Below are 23,225 nucleotides of genomic sequence, written 5' to 3'. Positions count from 1 at the left end.
AGAATATGATGACCTTTTTATTTAAAAAAAAAACCGATCTCAATAGTTTGTTATCGGTTTTTTTTATTGGAATTACATCTATTTGCCAAGTTTTATTGACATCGGTTAACGGTGAGAGCGCGAAACCAGATTCATATCTAGTTTGGCACCCTTAGAAGTGGAATATATCCTTTAAATTTAAATGGGGCCAATACTAAGATCTTTAAAAAAAAAAGACTCATAAAAGTCGGTGTTCGTGTAATCACGTAAAAAACACACAAAAATTGCAGTCGAATTAGGAACCGCCTCCTTTCTGTATTACATAAACCTCTTAGTTATTTTAAATAAATCGAATGAACTGTTTATGATACATTATTTACCTATCAATTATGTACATAGGGCGCACGATAAAATTCCGGAACTGGTCACTTACATAAACAATATTTAAAAAGTAATTACAACATTTGAAAATGGAACTCTTTGGCTGTAGAATACAGTTTGTTTCATCTGACTGTCGCTTGTTTTTATATTGTGGCGTCATTTTAGAAATTGGTTGTCTACATCACCATGGATTTAACTCGTGAAAATTTTCGTAGTATGATTTTCTACGACATTAAGTGTAATTTAACAGCTCAGCGGAGCTTCGCTCGGCTTCAAACTGCTTTTGGCGATGAAGCACCATGCAAGACGATCGCTTGGTGCAATGCAATGCTTACCAGATTCAACGAAGGGGCGACAAAATTGTTGTGGGACATAGTAACAGGTGACGAAACATGGATTTATAGTTACGATCCCAAAATAAAGCAGCAATCGAGCGTATGGGTCTTAAGAGATGAGCAGAAACCAACCAAAGTGGCGCGCGTGCAAAGTGCCTCTAAGCGGATGATTGCTACTTTTTTAAATAAAAGTGGACACGTGTCTACTGTTCTTTTGGAGAATCGTTGTACCGTGAATAGTGATTGGTACACGACCATTTCATTAAATTCATTTTTGACCATTTATAGTATTTTTTTCTTATTCATTCCGGACACTTATAGTGCGCCACACGTACCTTTGTGTTTTTATTTGTAGATACTCAGACTACACAATCTGTTGACTTTCACACATCATAACATCATAAAACGCATTTCCACTAAGCGGATTCCTGTTTATTCAAATAAGTCCTATCGTCAGGGATAGTGCAAATCCGCGTATGAAGTATTAGTAAAAAGCGCGTATCTGCACCAAACCAAATTTTACAGGAGAGTGATTTGACGTTATTACTTAGTTATTTCAATGGCTACTACTTTCACTTTTGCACAGTAAGCATTAATTTACGTTGTCTAAGAACTAATAACAATAGATTCCCGTAAATCACGCTTACTTGGTTGCCACGACATTTACGCGGATTTGGTTTGGCGACTAAATTACCGAAATGGAGACTCATAATCAAATACCAGTTACGGGTAATCGCACTTACCCCGACGATTTGTTATTGCCAATGTATGTAACCCAGTATTCTTCAGCGTTTTCATATACCTACTAACCTAATCAAAATCCATAGGAGGAGGTAAACAAAAACAGAAATAACTAAATTAATTATATATTTAATAAACGTAATTGCATTATCCCCGACGATATATCATACCCATTAACGCGGACGCGTTACGGACAAGATTTTTCATAGAAATAGCACTGAGCGTTCGTCTGAGCCACAGGCTGTGGGAGTGACCCGTCCTCGCTACGTGTGTCGCTCGCCTCTCGCGCATACTCAACTGGATTCGGCTTCTCCCCGCTAGATATGGGAATTTCATAAATGTTTAGCGGGCAAATCTTAGGTTTGAGTAAGAAGTAAATGTGGGGACTTCTAGAGTCGCTAAATATTTGTTTCTCACTTTTAGTCAAACTATTTTTTTAAATATAAAAATCGTGACCTGTCAATCAGTTAAAAATAAATATTATATTCATAACGTAGAATTCGAGGAAATGGACGATTTGTAGCCACACTAATGGTCACGACTGGGGGCCGCATCGTGCCACTACGGTTCGCGTTTATTGGCCACCACTAGTGGCCCGGTGGACAGGAGCACTAAGACTAATGCTAAACAGACAGATTTAAACTGTGTTTATTAAACATCTTTAAGAAATAGTCAATGTGCAATATTACCTAGAAACTATAAGTATTCAAGATATCGCACACATTCGCGGTCATGGGTCAAATACTATCAAGGAAAATGTTGGAAATGAAACTATTTTTCCGGATTTAAATCGCGTATATTTGTTTTTTCAAACAAACCGACGTTTCGGGCCCTTTACAGGTCCCATGGTCACGGTTGACTGAGGTGGTACTAATTAATATGTATAAGAAGTACTAATTAATATGTTTTAGTTTATTCTAATTTCTATTAATAATTAATAATAAATGAAACCTAATAAAAATTCATTCAATAAAATAATTTGTAAAACTTAATGTAGCGTAAATTGGAATGTTTTCTTTGTAAAATTAAAAATAAGGTATTTAATTAATAACTATTGTAACTATAGTGAAAAAATAGGGTGGTTTGCATTAATATTAGACATAACTGGTTGAAGACTGTACCACCTCAGTCAACCGTGACCATGGGACCTGTAAAGGGCCCGAAACGTCGGTTTGTTTGAAAAAACAAATATACGCGATTTAAATCCGGAAAAATAGTTTCATTTCCTATGTGTAACAATCGCGAAAACCTAAGAACTCGATAAGGAAAATGTTAATATTATCTACAAAGCTCACTGTAATGGGCATTTTGTAGTTCTTTCAAAAGATGCTAAATTAATATTTTTTTGCCAAATCCTAAATCTTAATGTTAAGATTTTCTTTCAAATGATGATTGCTAGAACAACTTATAGTATCATATTTTGTTTTGTCCGGTATCAGTTTGACAAGAATAACCAAACAGAAATTTCATATACAGATGGAATGTGAAACGATTCCCTAAGATTTGATGAAGCTGCCATGTGTGAGCAATTTAGACAAGTTGGCGGATGCAACATCTTGACTTTCCTCTATCAAGTGAAGCCAAAATGCTATATAGATTGGTTGAGAGACGCTTGAAGTTAAGGCATCGATAACCTGCTTCAATTCTCTTTCTACTTTATTATATAATTATATCTATAGAGCGACGTACTCGCATTTTGTGACAAAGCTCTTAAAATAAAGAAAAAAAAAACAAACAGGAATTTCGATTTAATGACGTTATCGATACGCTTCGCACCTTTACATCACTTTTGTGCATGTAATTAATGTATGTATTTGTTTTTCTGCTTAGGTACTGTAATAAATCACATTAAGTGTGATGTTGTCGTTGAAGAAATAAATGAAAAAAATTGTATCTTCCATCAGATTCTAATCAAGGCGTGACGACTTTATATTGTCTTATCTTCAATTTAACATCAGAACATCCGTCTCCACGACTTTGATTATATATTCCCAAAGTAGTCTGTATCGAGCCCCATTAGGGCTAGCAGAACAGTCAGTTTTCTAACATTCTGGTCTGGGTATTCTGGGAAGTGACCCAAGGTTCCGTTGCTATGATACTAATAGTACCCCTGTACTTCCTTAGTTTGTCTGGCACATATTATTATTATTTACAAAAAGTTTAAGGTCTTCGACTCTTTGTTGTCCGCATTTTTCACACAAGGTTTATGATATTCTTTGATTGTGTTTATTACGTACAACACATACAAAAAAAGATCACAAGACGATTACGTTGGAATCTGCAAAAGAAGACCTTATCGTTTGCAAACTGAGTCATTTTTCTATTTTTAAAACCAGCACCTAGACAGTATTGAAAATAACGTCAAACGATTTCTTTCTCATCGAATATTTCAATTCCTATATACAGATTACGGAATCATGCTGTCTTCCTCCTTCTAAGTTTAGGACGGGTAGAAGTTATCTATTGCACAATTTAATCAACCTTGTCTAATCGTAACCACAGCGATATGGGATTATTTTGTGTGGGTACACTCAATCATTATTTAGTGTTTTTAAGTATATTAATTTTACTGTAGAGGACAGAGGTACGTACTAGCGCAAGATCTTATTGGATGGCACAATCAACGGGAGGCCTATACCTTTTTGATGACTCGATATTCCAACCATTTGCCCTGTAGACTTTGGATGTTGAATTAATATGATTTCCGGCAAAAATTTTTCTCAAAAATCTGCGAAAGGCTGCTGGCAGCAGATGGATGCGACAAGCTGAGGATCGGGCGAAATGGCGCGCATTGATGGAGGCCTATGTCTAGCAGTGGACTGCGATAGGCTGATTATGATGATGATGATTATACGTTTATCTTATAACTTGTCTAGGCTAGCTGACGCAGTAGCTAGTATTACAAAATTTTCTTGCTTTTGAATTTCCAATAGCAGGCTCATTGAATTCTGTTTTATGGTTTTTGAGATTAGATATGAGTTCATAGAGCGCAATTGCTATTATTCTACGATACGATGACTATAAAATAGATAATAAATAGAAAAGTCTTTATTTATCCACAAAAACATAAACCACAACATAAGCGAACAATTAAACAAAAAACAGTAATGTAGATAAAAAGGAAGACACACCTTTGCTGTAGGGCTAGCACGATAAGGCGCGACTTGAGCGCAAGCGACATAAAATGCGAGATACTGCTATTGTCGCATAGAAATCACGCGCTCTATGTCGCTCTCGCGTAAGTCACTCCCACTTGTGCTAGCGCTAATTATTTTCAGTCTTCACCTATAGCTATTCGTATGCCTTCATCAGATCGCCAAGCGGAGTGTATACTAAACACCAAGTAATTATACAGAGGCTGTCCGTGTTGCACTTTATGTAAAAGATATGAAAATTGTAATTTAAAATATTCTAAATTTTATTTATTTAGTGTTGCTTTGGGGTTTTAACCACGGTCCAATTATATGTATGACTATGACTTTTGTTCTGCGTGCTTGATTTCATTTTTTTTTATAGTATCAAGTGACGGAACGAACAAGTCGTGTACCTGGTAGTAAGCTATACGCCTGTCCATAACAGTCATATGTAACAGGCCACTTAAATCACAACGATCTGAGGGGCACTGTCACTGCGCCCGTCACCTTGAGACATAAGTTGACAAGTCCCATGTGTCTGTAATTTCACCAGCACCCTTACCCTTCAAGACCGGAACTCAGTAATGCTCACATTATTGCTTGGCGGCAGAAATATGTAAGGTGGGAGTACTTCCCTGGACGAACTCTTTCACAAGGAGCTCTACTGCTACGAAGAATCTTTGTTATATAAATTACGTTATTAGGTTTATGTAACCTTTTTTAAATGTATAATAATAATAAAAAATACGTGCTGTGTGATTACGTGACAGGGGAAGAATACTGTGAGCCGTGAACGATATCGTTTGAGAGAGGACTTCGCGTCGTAGTGAGAAAAGTAGGGAAGGGTATGTTAAGGTGGTTTGGCCACATGGAGCGGATGAATGAAAGTAGATTGACGAAGGAAATATGTAGAGCTAACGGGAATGCCGTGGTAGCTTAACCGTTTGACCTACAGCCAGCTACCGCTTTTCAAGCAACAGCCGTGGATGAATTAGTCCAGCTTTTTGGGAGTTACGATGCCAGCTATGATACGATTTGTGACTCCCCGCTTTTTGCGTCGAAGATTTATAAAACAGAGACTCATAATGAAATATCTCATCGTTGTCCAGACATCATTACATTATAGCATTAGCGTCATCTTTTCTAACAAAATTTCGAATTTTGAAGAGAAACTAATAATAATAAAGAAACATGTGTACATTTATGTAATATACATATCGCACTGCTATTACAATAGTGTTGTAACTCAAAATATGTGAAATTCCAGATTATATTATTATTGCTGAACGAAAAATTAGATTCTTTACACGTCAATAACACCGTCGTTAAAATATTGTAAGAAACAATTAAAACAAATTTATTAAACTCAAAATGAGACAAATTTTTTGCGAACTAGTTCCCGATAAAACAGTCTTAATAAATAAGTTTCTAAAGAAAATATTAAGTTATTTTTCGTTTTATTTGGCAAGTAGGGAATTGTTTAGATGTATGTAATAAATAAATTTTAAATAATATTTCGCTGGAAGTGAGTAATTCGTTTTTCATCGATTCTGAAAAAATACACTTTTTGAGTTAATACACTATTGTATTAGCAGTGCGATATAAGTACAGTAATTTTTGTTGGTTTTTAATTGTTGTTTTAGTTTTTATTGAAGACTGGTCTAGTCTGGTAAGCTGTACCTAATACAGATCAGTTGCTTAGTATGGAGTCTCGTTTCTCACCAAGGTTACAACATTTAACATTCTCAGTTTTTGTCCTTTTGTGTGAAGGCATAGGTAATTTGTTATTCAGTCGAACACGGGCTAAGCTTTGCTGGTGATTTTTTTCGTACAACAGGCACGTCGGCGGTTTAGTGAAGGTGTGTGTTCCACTCTGTACATAATAAGACTTTATTAACTGTTTATTTCGATTGTTACAGCGGGAGCGGCGACATTGCGGGTACTGCTAAGCTTTGCAGTGGGCGGTCTGTTAGGAGACGTCTTCTTGCATCTGTTGCCTGAGGCCTGGTCTCACGATCTCGCCGCCACTAAAGGTAAGTTACCAATACCATAGTATAATAAGATAAGTAGTGTATCTCTATACAAACATGGCAGCGCGGTTATTATGTGCGCACACCCGCCGCTCTCCGTGTACGGATGCACACATTCGCATAATCTCGCCGTGCACCTGAGTTGCACGGATCGCACGCGCCATTCATTATACCTAACAAATTGAAGTGTTCGCTGGGTGTTTAGAAATTACATCAAATAGTAGACGTGTTTATTGTAGTGTGTTTAAGGTAATTAGTAGTGCTGCCACTTTACCTATTTCTGCCGCCAAGCAGTAACGTCAACATTACTGTGTTTTGGTTTTGAAGGGTAAGGGTGCTGGTGAAATTACAGGCACATGGGACTTGTCAATTTATGTCTCTTTGCGATTTAAAGCTATGAGTGGCACTGGAACTGCTATGGTTAGGCGTGTCGCTTAACACCAGGCGTACGACTTGTTCGTCCTGTTACTTGGTATAATAAAAAAATCTGAACAAGCGTGTCTCAAATTCAGAATTGTTTAGCATTTAATTTCTATTTCATAATCATACCTCATAATCAAGACACGAATTCGGGATGCTGATATAAAAATGGCACTACGTAAGTCCAGACGCTTACCATCATCAGGCGCACGATTTGTTCGTCCCGTCACTTAAAATTATAAAAAAACACTTAATAAAGGTTAACAAAAACTTAATAAAGGTTATTTCAATATGGCACAAGAATACTGTGAAGAACACCTTAATTTTTTCAAATTATGTTGCAACTGTAGGTGCATTTTTCATTTTCAAAGACAAAAGCCTTCTTTCCCTTTCTCCACTCATCGCGCTTTAACGCCGCTACAAGCCAAGATCTCATGTAAACTCGTCACGCCATCTCCTCTAAATAATATCACAACCCTACGTTCCGCGCAAACTAGTTGTTGTAGGGCGGTTGTTGCCCTACTTACTCTTATTATACTATGCTTCGACTCCATAAGAGAGTCGATGCCAATTAGTGTCTGGACAACGATGTCTTAGGACAGAGTTGTTTTCTTGCTACCACATTGTAAGTTGATTATGTCGAGATACGCATTCAGTCGCGCCTAGAAACCAATGACGTGTGAAATCTACTTTTTAGTTATTGGTGCGATATCTATAGAGCCGCCTATGTTTTAAAACGCCCAATTGCATCTCTGAGCGATATAAAGATGAATCTTGATATCCGTATCCGCATTAAAAGTACTGTTTCTCGACTATTGGCTCCGCCCCGGTAGAAGAAGATATGCTTCGACATTTGCTATTTATTATAAATGTGACTGATGAGGAGTCTTGGAATCTCCCTTTTTTATGATATCAAGTGATGGGACGAACAAGTCGTGTTCCTGGTGGTAAGCGGCACGCCTGTCCAGAACAATTGCAGAGCCATTCACAGCTTTAAATCACATAGATCTAAAAGCATTACTGCTTTACTCACATTACTGGTTGGTGGCGGAACTATTTCTGGTAAAATTACCTATGGTAAAGTGGCAGTACTTCCCTGGACGAACTCTTTCTTCTACTAAAATTACATTCTTTCGCTCATTCTTAAAAATACTTCCCAAAAACATTTTGAAGAATCAACTTGTCAAGTCAAAATAAAAAAGTTAGTAAATTACACTAACAAAAAACAAAATATCAAGGTTGACCAAACAATGAAAAAAAACCGCTTTTGGGACAAAAGGACTAAAGAAGGTCTACTTGTGTTTGACCTTCGAGTAATAAACAGCAAACTGTTTAATACAGGAATATTCAAATAAGGTCATAAGTTGATGATATGCTGGTGAATAGATTAAAAGTAAAAACCGGTCAACCAGAATCTGTAAACAAACACTTTAAATAATTTTGTAGACGGGCACACAAAGTAAATACTATCATTACATTGCTTGACCTATAAAATCATTGTGATATTCTGTATATGAACCATCAATTAATCGAGGCACTTGGGGGCAGGGCCATTTATTTATCTTTCGACGAGTGAAGTCAATATCCTTATTAACATAGTTTATTGGCTTTGTTATAAAGAAAAACTGATAAAAAACAAATTCAGTGCGGAAGCAAAAAATAAATAAATAGGACTGTAGAATTTAGAACCTCCTCTTTCTAAAGCCTGTCAATGGCCGCTGGCTCAAAAAAAAGAATAAAGATGTTTAAAGAATTCTAAATGAAAGCCATTTCAATTCAGGTATTTCAATATTAACAAAAAAAATCAAATAGGACTTCCGTATCCATTATACCAGCCTACAATGCAAGCGTCTACGAAAAAGCAAACGGCCAAATGCTCCTTGTACACTTGTATTGTTAATTGTACACCTACTTCATTTTCCTTAAACTTGCCGTCTGTCTAATACAAAGTCATATTTTACAAATCAACAATCATACAAGGCTCCTTTACATATATTATTTTAAAATTTTCCTACGGTAAATAAACTTTGTTATACCAGCTGTTTACAACAAACTTGCAAAAACAATTAAAATAATACTAACTCCTAGTGCAATGCTTAGTGTGTGACAGTTTGCGACGGAAAATATAAATTGGTATGGTATAATTATCTTATGACGTAGAGGTTTTGCGTTCCCACTCAGTAGCAGTGATTCATGATGTTATAATTCATACGAGGTTTTGCGTTCCAAGCGCGTGCACGCTTAAGTATTAAAAATGTAAATAAATGGATATTATTGTCGTATCAGGCAGTTTATTTGATTATATTAAATAAATAAATTACACGCAAGGTATTTATGCACTTATGGCTTTGGTATATAGTGACGAATTTTGGACACTGTTTGATGACGATATATCGGTCTCTGCAGTTTATAAATGATACCGATTAAAACAAAATCACCAAAAAAATATGTTATGCGTTTTGGATGTTGCTTTTCTTCTGATGCGATTTGACGAGACGAAAGATGTGTGCCTGGATCTAGCAAGTGGAAGGCCGTCGTCTCTGCTTACATCGATGGAAAAAGGACGTGAATTGTAATGGATTTTTTTTTCGGATTTGACATAGCGTACGTACTTGTTGTTTCAAATAAACAAACATTTCGAACGCTCTATTATATTTTTCCATGGCTGCTTTTTTGAAAATATAAAAACATATACGCGATTTTAGGTCCGAAAAAAATATTTCCAATGTATAGCAAGCGCGAAAACCTAAGAATGTCTGTTTTCTTCTGATCATTTTTCAGAAATTTATAATCATTTATGTCTACTATGACCATAGATATAGAAAAAAAGGGGAGATATGATATGGTAGTTCGCGTATGGGGGCGTGATATGGTCAAAATGACCATATCGAGGTGACACGCCTACAAATATCGCCACAGTGACATGGCGATCGTTGTACATACAAGATCTCTCGTAAAAAGTAAAGTTGTAGCGATACAACTCGTAAAAATTGGAGTGAAAACAAAAATTTTAAAACCAGTGAGATAACATTCCACCGGATATTTGCATTTTTAGTTACTATTTCAATTATTATTCAATGTTTTCTTTTTGTCTCCATAGAAATTTCTAGACTCAAATATAGTGATGTTCATTTATGAAGACTGATGTTTATCGACAATAAATTTTTACTGAAATGTTTGAATTTCTTACTATGATTTTTGTAATTAAAGTCCCTAAAATATCGAAGCGAAAAGCATTCACGTTAAATTGGTTTCTTTTATTTTATTATTATTACTAAACATTTTATTTCGAGTAACTTTAACACAACTCATATTTCGGACAACTGTTTCAATTTCATGTCAATTTGGATGTTACTGTTGCTTGAAGAAAAATTTATGTGTTTTAGATATTTAACACGTTTAAATTCCATTATGCTCGTAGATTAATCCTAGAGTATTTTTCATTTTTAAGTTTTTCCAATGAGTTTGAAATAAAAGAAGTTTGGATTGAAGCTGCAAGAAAATCTAAAGATTGGTTTTCTTATTACTATTTCTGACTTTGTTTCAATTTACATAGCAAATGGATTAAAAAAATAAATAAAATAAAATCGGCTTTATTTTACATGTGCCTGCAAAATAAATTAGAAACAATTATAGAAAATTACATAAATCCTTCATAAAAAACAACATAATTTAATTTATTAAATTCGTTGATGGTTCGAGTTTACTCTTGACAGTGACAGCTTCAGCAACCCGCGGTAACGTATAATGGGTGACTTTTGATCGGGTTTGGCACCGTGGTCTCCTTTCCAAGCTTCCGGCATATGGTCTTCCCGGCCGCCTTTGTGAGTGGATCTCCGGCTTTCTGCGCGAGCGAAGATTGCGTGTCCTTGATGACGGAGGCACTTCGCGGCTCGTGACAGTTAATGCTGGGGTGCCACAGGGCTCCGTGCTGTCGCCCACGCTGTTCCTTCTGCATATCAATGACTTGTTGCCTTTTGGCAACATTCATTGCTATGCAGATGATAGCACAGTGCACGGTTGCTATTATAAGCAATCGTCAAGCAGCCGGGAGGACCCTGAGAGAAACCGGGAAAAACTTGTCGCTGAACTCAACCATGTTTTGGAACATATATCGTCGTGGCGCTCCCGAAACTTGGTTGAGTTCAACGCCAAGAAAACCCAGGTACGCGCGTTCAGCTCCAAAAAATCCCCATTCCTTCCACTTCCCCATCTTCAGGGTACAACGCTGACGCTGCAGAACAAGCTCAGCCTACTGGGGATGAGCATCCGGAAGGACATGAGCAACAAAGAGTATATTGAGAGCGTCATCTGTACCGCGTCGCGCAAGCTTGGCATCCTGAACAAGGTGCACCGATTTTTTACTCCAGAGCTGCGATACCTGTTGTATAAAGCTCAAGTCCGAAGCAGCATGGAGTACTGTTCGCACGTTTGGGACGGCTCTGCCAAGTACTTGCTCGATGCCCTAGATGGACTGCAGCGCTACGCCTTCCGTGTTGTCAACGATCCTCATGTAACTGAGCATACCACGGCGAGTGCTCTGAAGAGTTATTCAACCTTATCCCTTCCTCTCCTTTCCATCAGCGGACCACCCGTGCCGGACTGCGTTGCCACAGTTGGACGGTCAGTTCAATACCGTCCCGCACTAAAAAGTTTGGCAATTCGTTTTTATGCCGAACCATCAAATTGTGAAACTAACTCCCGGCGCATGTATTCCCTCCCCTCTATAACATCGGGTCCTTCAAACGTAGTGTTTGCAAAGCAAACAGCATTTGACCAGAAGCTTTTGCCAGCAAAGCTTCTGGCAAAGCTTTTAATGCTTTTGACAGCAAGAAGCATTTGGCCAGACCGGCAAAATGATAGTGACGGAGTGAAGATATTTGTGTTTTCCATCCGTTACTCTCATCTCTGGACTGTATTCGCACTTTCCATCAGGCGCGGTGCAGTCATTTTGCCGAGTCACAATAAAAAAAATTGAAAAAAAATGGAAAATTGACACTGGCGACGATCGTCATATTTTTTATATTATTCTTATAAAACTGACACTGGTCCAAGACTAGTGGCTGCCATTAAAAAAATAATAATACTTTATATTAATATATTAATTTAATAATACACCAGTACCGGTGGTGTAGATATAGTATGAAAAATTGAATATTTTTTTAATATTAAAAACAGCCACTTGGTTTCCAACTATCGATTAGGTAGGACCACATCCCTCGTTGAGTAGCGTCAGTTTAAGGTTAATAAGGGTAACAATTCACGGAGCGGTTTCCGTGCCGCTATCCGTGCCTGTCTATCCGCGCCGGCCGGTGCTGATAGACAGCGGTTTTATTTCAATACTCACGACCCTGCAAGTTTGTGCTGGCACGTAGCTGCCGCGGTTGCGGGTACGAAACCGTTGCGATTGCGGAACGGACCGCGAAGTTAGTGGGAGTTAATTGCAAGTCGCGCGGTTAATAGAGAACTTACCCTGCGTGCGCCTGAACCGACCGCCAAAGTGTGCGGGCGACGACGGCCGCCAAGCGCGCAGGTCATCGCGTCCTGCGCGGCTCTATTAGTACCCCGCTGCGGCAACCGCGAGCAACCGTCACCACTACAGGCGTAAAATGCGCCGTGAATTGTGCTACTAATTTTACATACTTAACTGTTACATTGTACAGATGTCGCGGTTCCGCGGCACACGGGGGTGAAAACCGCTCCGTGTGTTCTTAGTGTAACGAAAAATGAGTTTCAGCGCCATCTAACGTGTAGTTATTTTTACTAAAACGCCACCTCTCGTTAAAACGGATATATCGGGAAAGCACTACGGCCAGCACTGTACTGTGAAAGGATGGTGATGAGAATGAGATAGTTAAATACAGTATACAAAAATCCCCTTGCCCCAAAAACATTTGAGAATATTTTTTATGTTAAGTATATATTTTGATGAAACCTAAAATTTAGTCTTGAAACGGTAACTATGTGAAAATATATGATGTCTTAGGGTCAATACAGACGTCCTGTATTCTGCAAAATTACGTTTACTGTGCAGTAAGCACACCTGCATTAACACTGTTGGCATTTGGGCAATTGAACAATTGTTATTAATCTTGTTATAAATTAAGTTTAATACAAGTTGTCATCAGTTGTGATGCAATTGCGCCGACAGCATTGAATTTCTTTTTAAATTCCCTTCGAACTACCGCGCAACAGCCAGGTTGTCTGCACACACCTTTGTTGCTAAACAGGGATGTCCTCAACATTACTGTCTTTTCCCAATCACACGTCCACACTTGAATTGCTCAAGTATCAATCTCAAAGATATGAAATAATATATTGCAATAATGTATATATTACACAAAACGAGGCCTTAAGCACGCACAGATAAAAGTGTCTGATAATGATTGACGACTGATTCGACAATGATATGGTGATAAAAAAAAATGTCATTTTTTCATCATCAAACAGATCTTTTATTGTGTCGTCATGTCGCGAAACTCCCACGTGGCATTAGGCGCCGCACAAACGTGTGTCTTATGTTAGATACGCAAGACTACTGTTGGGTAATTTTCCGAAAAATTTCAAATAGTGGAAACTTTTCCGAAAAATTCCGAAAAATTGGAAAATTATAATTTTGACGGCTCATATTATTTTTCTCCGTTTAGAAATATCTTTTGAAGTTTTATTTAGCGTGAAATATAAAATAAACTTGTGTACTTAGAGCTTGTCTAACTAAAAGCCACTTAGAAAAAAACGATTTGATAATATAAAATGATTTGACAACAGCTAAAAAAACCTGTCTAATGGCTCCATCGTTTTCGTTCAGTAACTTTAACTTTTGACAGGTGTCAACGTCAAATGTTAAAAATTATAGGAAAAACAGTGAAAAAACATAAAATATTTATTTTTCTGAAAAATATCATTTTTCAAAATGGTAATTTTTCCATGATCCTACACAAGATACACGTTGGAGTTGGATACTGGCAACTAGAAGCGAATATTCGATTTTCATACAATTGATTGATACGATCGACACAGTCGCCGGTTGCGGCGGTCGGACACTATCGCCGGTTGCCGCAACCGCAATTTATATGAATATAGAACATTCGCTTCTAGTTGCCGGTTGCTTGTACCCAACACAAGACACGTTTGCGTGGCGCCTTAAAAGTCTTATTTATAAAACACGACGACGCTGAAACTTCCTTTCTTTTGATTGGAAATCATTTGAAACATGTGAGAACGTGTAAATCATAACTCATTTAGAATCATAACTCACATACAAATGGAAAAAATGCTTATTAATGTTAAACGTTAAATCGTTGTACTTTTTAAATAAGCGAGCTTATAAAAGCGCTTTTCACTTAAATGCTATGTAATTTAGTTTGATTTGAAACTTATAAAATCGTTGCAACATTGTGTTGACAGCGAAAAACGAGAATATACTTTTAGGTAGTTATAATTTGTAACATTATTATACACACTCTCGAATTAATTTGTTTAGGAAATATAGATGGCGGTACTTGACACTTAGGCACGTCGTAAAAAATTAAATTGTTGAGTATTGAACTGAACATAGCTTACAGCTTAAAATTAAAGCTTGTGTATATGCTTATATTAAAAAATAAACTTTTTAATGTGCTTTTCGTTTAAACGCCCACGTCTACATTTCGCACACGAAACCAAACACTATGAATGAATGAAACCGATATATTAAAAAAATCTCGTTTTTATTAAGTATTTTGTATAAATAAAAATAATCACATTATTTGCAATAAGTTCTATTCAGTATTTTTTTTAAATTTTCGAATTGTATTTTCTCAATCCCATTATTTTGACCACAGTGTTTGGTTTGATGTGGGATTTATTTTTGGAATATGGAAATAGGGTAACATAATAGAAGCCCGAGATATTGCTATTCTCTATGAGAACCTTCACTTGTTAAATTTTATTTATATTCTGTCTGATAGTACTAACTTTTTATGTGATTGCAACAAAGTACAGTTGAATCGAAAGTTGCTAAAAATTTATTATCACAATTTACACGAGATAAATATAATTTTTTATAAAGTTCAACACAATGTCAAGTGTGATGCTCAGCACGTATAGAGATAAATTTACTTTGTACGGAGCGTGTTGACGATAAATGAGGCTATCAACACAAAAGTCGTATAACCCACATTTAATTTGTTTTCACCTCTCTAGCTCGGAAAGGCTTTTTTTCTCATTAGGAATCTGCGCGCAAAAGCGTTTTTGGAATTCGAACTTGACAATGGACTACGATGCACTCTTCAGCGTAAGATCCTTAAGTTTAAGTCTTGAGTATTTCACTAAGAAGCTGATAAGAGGCTTTACTTTAAAATATGAATTATTCAGGATACGAAAAGCCTCAATAATGTTAATGAAATGTAAACCTCAAATCCTTAATCTTTCGATGAAAAAAAAAAGACAATGACACGTTCAACTACGCGATTTGTCGTACATTACTTATCTTAATAATATAAATCCCTTGGTATATTTTATTCTTATTATTGTTGATATTAAATTAAAAATGATGATTAATTATGTTTATTATATTATTTTAATTCGTCGAAGAACTAACATCATTTCAATAATCACTTAATCACACAAAATTATAGGTACAACATTGACCTACCAATTCAATGAGGTACAAGCAAGAATAAAAATTGATGAGGCCGTAACTAAACTTTTTTTTTTGAATAATAAAACTGATGTTTTAATGTTCAACTGTTTTTCTTTCATCTACCATTTTCTTCGCTATAGTGAGGGTGAAAAGTTGTGTGTTTCGCTCGGAAGCAAAGTTGTTTTGCGTCTCGTGCCTTAAAATCCTCGCTACGCTCAGGAATCTATTTTTAAATCTTAGCTTCCTTCGCTTACTCAGTTTTCAATATACAAGCACTCGCGTTAAACAACAACTTTGCAACCTTGCATAACAAATAACCATTCTACCAATTTATTTTAATGATATTAAAGTACATAGTTATAGCATCCTAGATTGAGGTATATCTTTCTATCTTCTTGTCGAAGGATTTTTTTCACACAACTCTTCAAACGCATAAATCTCCAATTCGTCATGTGAACTAGAGCACGAACTATAAATAAATAGATTTACGTTCTTCCACATCATTCCGCGTTTCGAATTCTATTGTTATAGAAATACAATAGGAAATTCAAACAGCCAAATCCTAGGATTTCAATAAGCGATATGACGAGACAACAAGACAAACACCTACCGCATCCTTAATGCGAATAAACCCTTAGAGGTCCTTGGAGGGCTGTGGGACGGACGAGAGTTAATACAATGCAGTAAAGTGCGAAGTTATTCTTACTACTGAATAGTCGTACCTATAAACTATCAATCGCTCATCATCATGATCAACCCATTTATACGTCCCACTACTGGGCACGGGCCTCGTATCAGGCGAGAAATCGTGTAATTCCGTCGCACACTCTCCGTGAAATTCCGAGAAACTGAGAGGTGTGTGACCAGATTCGAACCCACGGTCTCTGTTTGAGAGGCGGTAGGTCAGAGCATTAGGCTACTACGGTTTGTTAAATTATCAATCGCTCAAATAGTTACAAATCTCTTATATTTCAGAAGGTGAACACGTCTCACTAAAATGCGGTCTTTGGTGCCTCTTCGGAATGCTAGTCTTTATAATAGTAGAAAAATTATTCGCCGCCTCAGAGGAAAATGAAGAAAACGAAAGTGAAATAGTCCCAGCACAAAATGGCGCCATAAACCAAATAGAAATAGAAGAGATTGAAAAACTTCTAGAAGTCGAGAGAAAGAACCGAGGAAATGATACGGGCACGGGTCTTTGCGGTGGCAATGGTAGTGTCACGGCCAAGCAGTTGTATGACACGTGTGTCTTCAATAACAATACTAAAGGTGAGCGATATTTATAGTTTAAAAACGAAATATTACACTCTTTATTTACTGAAAAATTTATACGATTTATACCACTTAAGACCCGAAGAATTTTAATTTAATTTTTTTTGTATACCGTTGGACTTGTCATAGAAGAATTAAACGAACAGTAAAGTTGTTTAGACTTTGTGCTTGTGCTGAAAATCTCTGAAAGTCCTTGGTTATTGTTTTTCAAATAAATGTTTAATTTTTCTCTACTTAATTTTGGTGGCAATTTTTATTATTTCAGTATTCCATGATATATTATTATCGTGATATATTTATTAAATAATATTTCAGGATATTGCACTCGAATATGAAATAATACTTCATCATAATATTTCTAAAAATTACCCAAATAAAGGTAAAAATTAGTAAAAGGGTATGAAAAGGAACTTCGTCGTATGTTGCTTGCGTCGTTTTATTCCGTAAAGATTATTATCAAACAAAGTACGCTGGTTGTGTGTATTTTTTGCTATATTAGATTTACTACTGTATTGTAAACCTCTTTCTACTAGTCGAGTCTGTGAGTCGGATACACTCAAAAGGCGTAAAATGTTAGGCGATGTTGCCGCTGCTGCGTTTTTGTAAAACTTCGAGCACGTTTGTTGAATCACGCACAGACGGTTTTATAATAATAATAACGCATACACTCAACATAGCCCCGCACTAGAGAAACCCTGTGTCGCGGGTGCCATGGACACACATAAACAACCACAAATTACATCCAAACTCACGAGATAAATAAATCGCACCCCTCATGGAAGAATGGCATAAGCGGCATTGGCATACGTCAAACGTGTTTATTGCTCCATTAGATACAGAAAAAATATTCCCCACATTTTCTCCAAATGGAGGTTAGATACAGAAAAACATCAATTGGAGAGGATGTAGGATACATTTTTGTAATAAATAAATATTGTACATATACAAATCAAAACAATTAACGAAACTAATAAATAACTGAATTAAACTAACAATGTCAAGTGTAGGTACCTACTTTATACAGGAAATGTCAATATGGATTCTTAATAACTTATAAATGTAAATTAAAGTATACGGTGAATGTCAAATTCATTAATAAATATAATACTTTAATTAATTGTTTGTATAGTACTTTGAATGTACTCTGTTACTAAGTAAAGGGACTTTTCCAAGAAAAGGTTCTTCAGTTTGCGCTTGAACGTTTCTTCACAACATTATTTTTTTAGTTCGGCAGGTAGGTGCTCGTAGTAGGTCGATCATATAACCCGCGGGTGGTAACCCAGAGTGTGGGGCAGCAGTAACAGCATCTTGAAGAACCCACTCAAAGGACGAAACCATTATTAATTATTAACTACTAATTTAAGCTGAGTTACTAATACAGCTGTGGACCTAATATGATGTCTGAAATAGAAATAAATTAAACTGTATACTCTGCTACATCTTTCAGGCGAAGGCGCATGTTGTAACAGTATTGCGACGAACGGTGCTGTGAAGTCATGCAAGAGCAACCGCTGGATGGGGCGATGCCTTCTTAGGGAGGCCAAGGAGAAGGCGCTCAAGTACAGCAAGGAGAAGCACGATAGGCACGACAAGAAAGACGTGAGTTTATTATCATTTCAGAAATTCTTTACATCTGCTACACATCTTTTTAAAACTAGAGCTCCGTGTGAAAGAGTTCGTCTAGGGAAGTGCTGCCATCTTATCTATTTCTGTCGGCAAGCACTAATGTGAGCATTACTGCGTTCCAGTTTGCAAGGACTAGTATGCTGGTGAAATTACAGGCATATGGGACTTGTCAAATTATGTCTCAGGGTGACGGGCATAGTGGCAGTGCTCACGACAATCGTCTGGTATCATTAAGCCCATCGCTTCGATTGACTCTTGCTTCGTCATTTTCTTAAGTCCGTTCAAGGTTCTTTCTAGGCCACTGTTCAGCTCGTGTTATTATTTTCGATCGATTGATTAAATCGCAAGGATATGCTGTCACTGCCAGTGACGTATACGAAAGTTGCTACGTACCTGTAGTTTTACCAGAACCTTTAACATACAAACCAAAACGCAGAAATGTCAACATTACGGCAGTAATAGGTGACAGTACCCCCTGAACGGCTTTCACAAGGAACTCTACTGCTACTAAAATAATGTTTTCTGACTACATCTGCTACTAGTGTTGCGGATCTTGATCGTTCAACAACTTTGTAACTATTGATTGCGAACATTTTTTTCGCTGTGATAAGCATTTTATTTCCGACCTCACGTAGCTTTCTTGACCTTCCCGATAAGCAGGTTTCCTCACGATGATATTGTTATCTAACCTGTATATTATTCCAAATAAAGACATACCGTGCCGTGATTTTATCGCAATATTTTTCTTAAGTACGATTCACACGTGCGTCAACAGGTTAATTCCTTATTTTACAATAGGATTTCTTTAATTGTTATATATCTGCGCTTCCAGGTAGCAGGCTACCTGAACCTGATGGCGAACTCGATCGACAACTTTACGCACGGCCTCGCAGTGGGCGGATCTTTCTTGGTTGGATTTAGGGTTGGTCTGCTCACCACATTCGCTATACTCGGTAAGTCGACTTTTGTAAATTTTATCCGACGTCTAAGCTCTAATGGCCACTTTCGGTAGCTATCTAAACTATTCTTTCGATCAGGTTCTTAATGAAGTAGTCATGCAATATTAGATTGCTATGTTTCGGCTTTCCTTTAATCTTGTCATGGGCCATTATCTCTGTCCACCTACATAATTCTTTCCATCTGCTTCTAATGGGTAATAAGTAATTTGGAACTGATGAAAAGAGTGCAGGCCATAGGTCAAAGAAAACGATTTGACATTTATAAAGACATTTTGGCTGTTATTATCATAAAGAGCCAAGTTCTAAAATCTAAGAGAGATAATTTTCTCTGCAATGCCTACCTGGATAGGTACGACCGCTCTATACGTATATTTCTACAGCAAAGCAGCGCTGCTTCTTTCCGCTTTAAAGGGATCACTGGCAGAGTAGATGTCTTCCACAAAATCTTACGACTCATGTAAAATCTTACGTCTCGTTGGCGAAATGTTTATAGAAGTGTCCTTATACATAGAAGGCGGTAACAACTAAGTTCTGCCGAACATGGTACCTACCAAGAGCTTAAACCAATAAAATATTTATGTATATACAGGTGTAATCGTTAAGTGTGCCAGGCGATTATTCCGTAATACCTATAAGGGAATCAAAAACATTTAAACTGATATCCAAAGTACTGTAATAACTAAAACGACATCAATAACTTTTTTTTACAAAACTAGAAAAATCCAAAACAACAATAAGTTACAGCTAACGAAACTGTTATAAATTAAGTTATAAACCTATCTTTTAATTGAGTGAAAACAAGTGATGTTTATTTTTAAATAAGTACAAAATTTTGTATTCAAAACAGTTAGTTGTTCGAAAGCCTCTAGTTAGTTTGTTTCGATACTTTAATGTTGGGTGGTTTCAATCCGTTGTGTCTAAACCGACAAGTAGTGCCACGAAGTTTTTGTATACATATTTGGTTAGGTAGTACTTTGATTTTTCTGTTTGTACTTTTTTTCCGTATTCTTTTTGTAATGGGGCTGACATGTTCGATAATGGTCAAAACTCCTAAAGAAATAGAGTTAAAAAATGGTTGTACATAAACAAAACAATATTACCCTATTGAATAATTTCATATTATTTCAGTACATGAAATACCTCATGAGGTGGGCGATTTTGCTATATTGCTGAAAAGTGGATTCTCTCGGTGGGAGGCGGCAAAGGCACAAATGGTAAGTTTTAAATTTTCTATATTGCATAATTCGTCCCTCACAACATAATCATGAAAATTTAATTTGTTTTGTAATGATGTAATTTACTTTTGTCACAATTGTTAGTTACGTGCATTAACGTTTTTAAGTACGATATAACATCGTATAACAACAATTCTTATATCTCGTGGTCCTATAAAAATTATTTGAATGCCATAAGACTCAATAATTTGTTGTCACAGAAAATAAACAAAAAATATTTATTATTATAAAGTTGGTATTTGTTAGAAAAATTAATCTTTACAATTTTAGGCGACAGCGTCAGCAGGTCTGATCGGCGCCATGACGGCTGTCATATTCAGTGGGGCGAGAAATGCTATTGGTAAGTCACCTTTGACATTACTTATCGACAAACGTACATTATAGACCAGGGGCACGACTTGTTCATTCTGTCACTTGGTGTCATAAAAAAAGTACACTCAGCGACAGAGACGACAAACTGGGTGCAAATTTATGCACTATGTAATTGGAAGTTGAAGTTAATCGTATTTCAATGGCGTAAATGCAGGTTCAGATTAATTTATTTCACAAATATAACAATACAGTATAAATTGCATTACATGTCAAAGGCACTACATGAGATCATCAGACAAAAATGAAAATTATAAGAAAAATTCACAATAATTAGTAAAATAAATAAATAAATAAAATATTCACAAATAAATTAACAATTCATTATGTAATATTGTTGTCATTAAATTACATATCAAATATCATTCTCCATCAAGGATCGTCATAAGTTGATAACAATTATACAAGAGTATGTCAATGTGGTAAAAATATACTCAATATCGTTACAATTTTTAGTCCAATTCATTTACAGAATATAAAGGATTTTTCAATAAAAGGTCTTTCAGCCGGCGCCTAAATGTTTCGTCAGACGGTTCAAGTCTGAGAGTAGCGGGTAAACGCTCATAGTAAGTAGGTCCGATGACACGCGGGTTTTTTTCTATAAGTTCTCAAATGACCGGCCATTATATATATTTGCTGTTATTCCATAAAAATACATTATCTTAGTACCGTAATATTTCTATTTTTCTTTCAGAAGCGAAAACTTCCTGGATAGTGCCATTCACGGCTGGCGGCTTCCTGCATATTGCTTTAGTGACCGTGCTACCAGACCTACTCAGAGAAGAAGACAACTGTCAATCCTTAAAACACTTAGCTGCTCTCATTGCCGGCATAGTTGTCATGGCTCTACTTACACATTATTGTGGCTAAACAAAATGTGTACTAGTAAAAATGTGTAAAGTATAACTTCTAAAGTGAACTTTCATTCAAGTGCTATAATGAACTCTAGTGACACTATCTGTATTGTATTACTTTACCTACTCATATCACTGGTACAGTCGTCAACGCTCCACTAATAACACGTAAGTCATAGAAATTTTAAAAAATGTGTGTAATTTTAAAGAGGATCTTTGAGTGCTATTGTGACATTACTACGAGAAGAACATACCTGGATATCCTTAAAATATTTTGTTAACTGGTGTCACGCCTCCACTTTACTTGTGATTAAAAAGTATGTTAAGGTATAATATGAACTCGCCTTTTCGTGCCAAATTAGACCAAAGTGGCATTATCAACCTACCTAAATCTTAAAGCTTACAAATCGAACTAGATATAGTTTTAAGTTACTTAAAATAACGTGAACATGCTAAATGGGACAGATAGCTGCAATCTACGAACTTTTTTCGCGGTTATTTACTCGCAACTTCGAATTGCTCTAATAGTATATAATATTGTGTATAAACATTGTTAAAATCTAAAGTGAACTTGCTTTTATGTACTGGATGCTAGTGTTTAAATGATAAAGTGTTATATTGTAGCTGTAAATTTATTGTGTAAATAGAAAAAAACTACAAATTAATTATAACTATATGTACATATAATATTATTCCTTGTTATTCCTTCAGATTCGATGGGATTATTGTCAATGAGATTCACCCTTATTGTAACTTACGTACACATAGTAATGTAAAGGTCCGACTACATCGGTCCTTTACCGGTCGGTTGTCTTAAGTCGGCCTCAGATTACTTCATAGTCCAACAGAGACTGAGGAGCCGGAAAATTTTCGTCAAATGTGTTGGATCCTCTGAGTATTGTACTAGCTCAAATTAGGTGCAATCTTTGGCGCGAAAGAGTATCATCTACATTTATCCCGCTTTCTGAGAGCATTCCTCCTGGACACGAATTGCTTTCGCCGAGTCTGTAAATAGGCTTCGGACCCAGGTTGGTCGGAGTAAGGACAATTTGTTCAGGTAGGGATTTTTAGATAGTTCTAACCTGGATTATTTGTACGATGGTCACATCGTGCCTTGCGTGCCCACCTACACGCTAGAGAATTTAATGGCGGCTACTACTACACAATAGTTGTGGGTTCGATATCGATTCGATAATAAGAAGTTGCCTTCACCCTTTAGCACCAATGGACGTAATTTACAATTTTGCCGAAATAAAAGTATTTACGT

General features: G+C 36.4%; 1 protein-coding gene across 1 annotated transcript in view; it reads left to right on the top strand.

Annotated features, from left to right (window-relative positions):
- LOC113232362 (zinc transporter ZIP13 homolog) overlaps positions 1–22,697 on the top strand; it is a 63,741-nt gene extending 41,044 nt beyond the window's left edge. The window contains exons 2-8 of the mRNA XM_026467041.1: positions 6,490–6,603; positions 16,619–16,912; positions 18,363–18,514; positions 19,374–19,494; positions 20,629–20,714; positions 21,006–21,075; positions 21,799–22,697. Coding sequence (XP_026322826.1) covers positions 6,490–6,603; positions 16,619–16,912; positions 18,363–18,514; positions 19,374–19,494; positions 20,629–20,714; positions 21,006–21,075; positions 21,799–21,974 — 1,013 coding nt within the window. The 3' untranslated portion in view covers positions 21,975–22,697. The remainder of the gene's footprint in view (positions 1–6,489; positions 6,604–16,618; positions 16,913–18,362; positions 18,515–19,373; positions 19,495–20,628; positions 20,715–21,005; positions 21,076–21,798) is intronic.
- Positions 22,698–23,225: the final 528 nt, after the last annotated feature.

Source organism: Hyposmocoma kahamanoa, unplaced genomic scaffold, assembly GCF_003589595.1.
Source record: "Hyposmocoma kahamanoa isolate Upper Pololo Valley unplaced genomic scaffold, ASM358959v1 76, whole genome shotgun sequence".
Classification (NCBI taxonomy): Eukaryota; Metazoa; Arthropoda; class Insecta; order Lepidoptera; family Cosmopterigidae; genus Hyposmocoma; species Hyposmocoma kahamanoa.
Note: the sequence above shows the minus strand (reverse complement) of the source record. Positions and strands in the feature narration are given on the sequence as shown.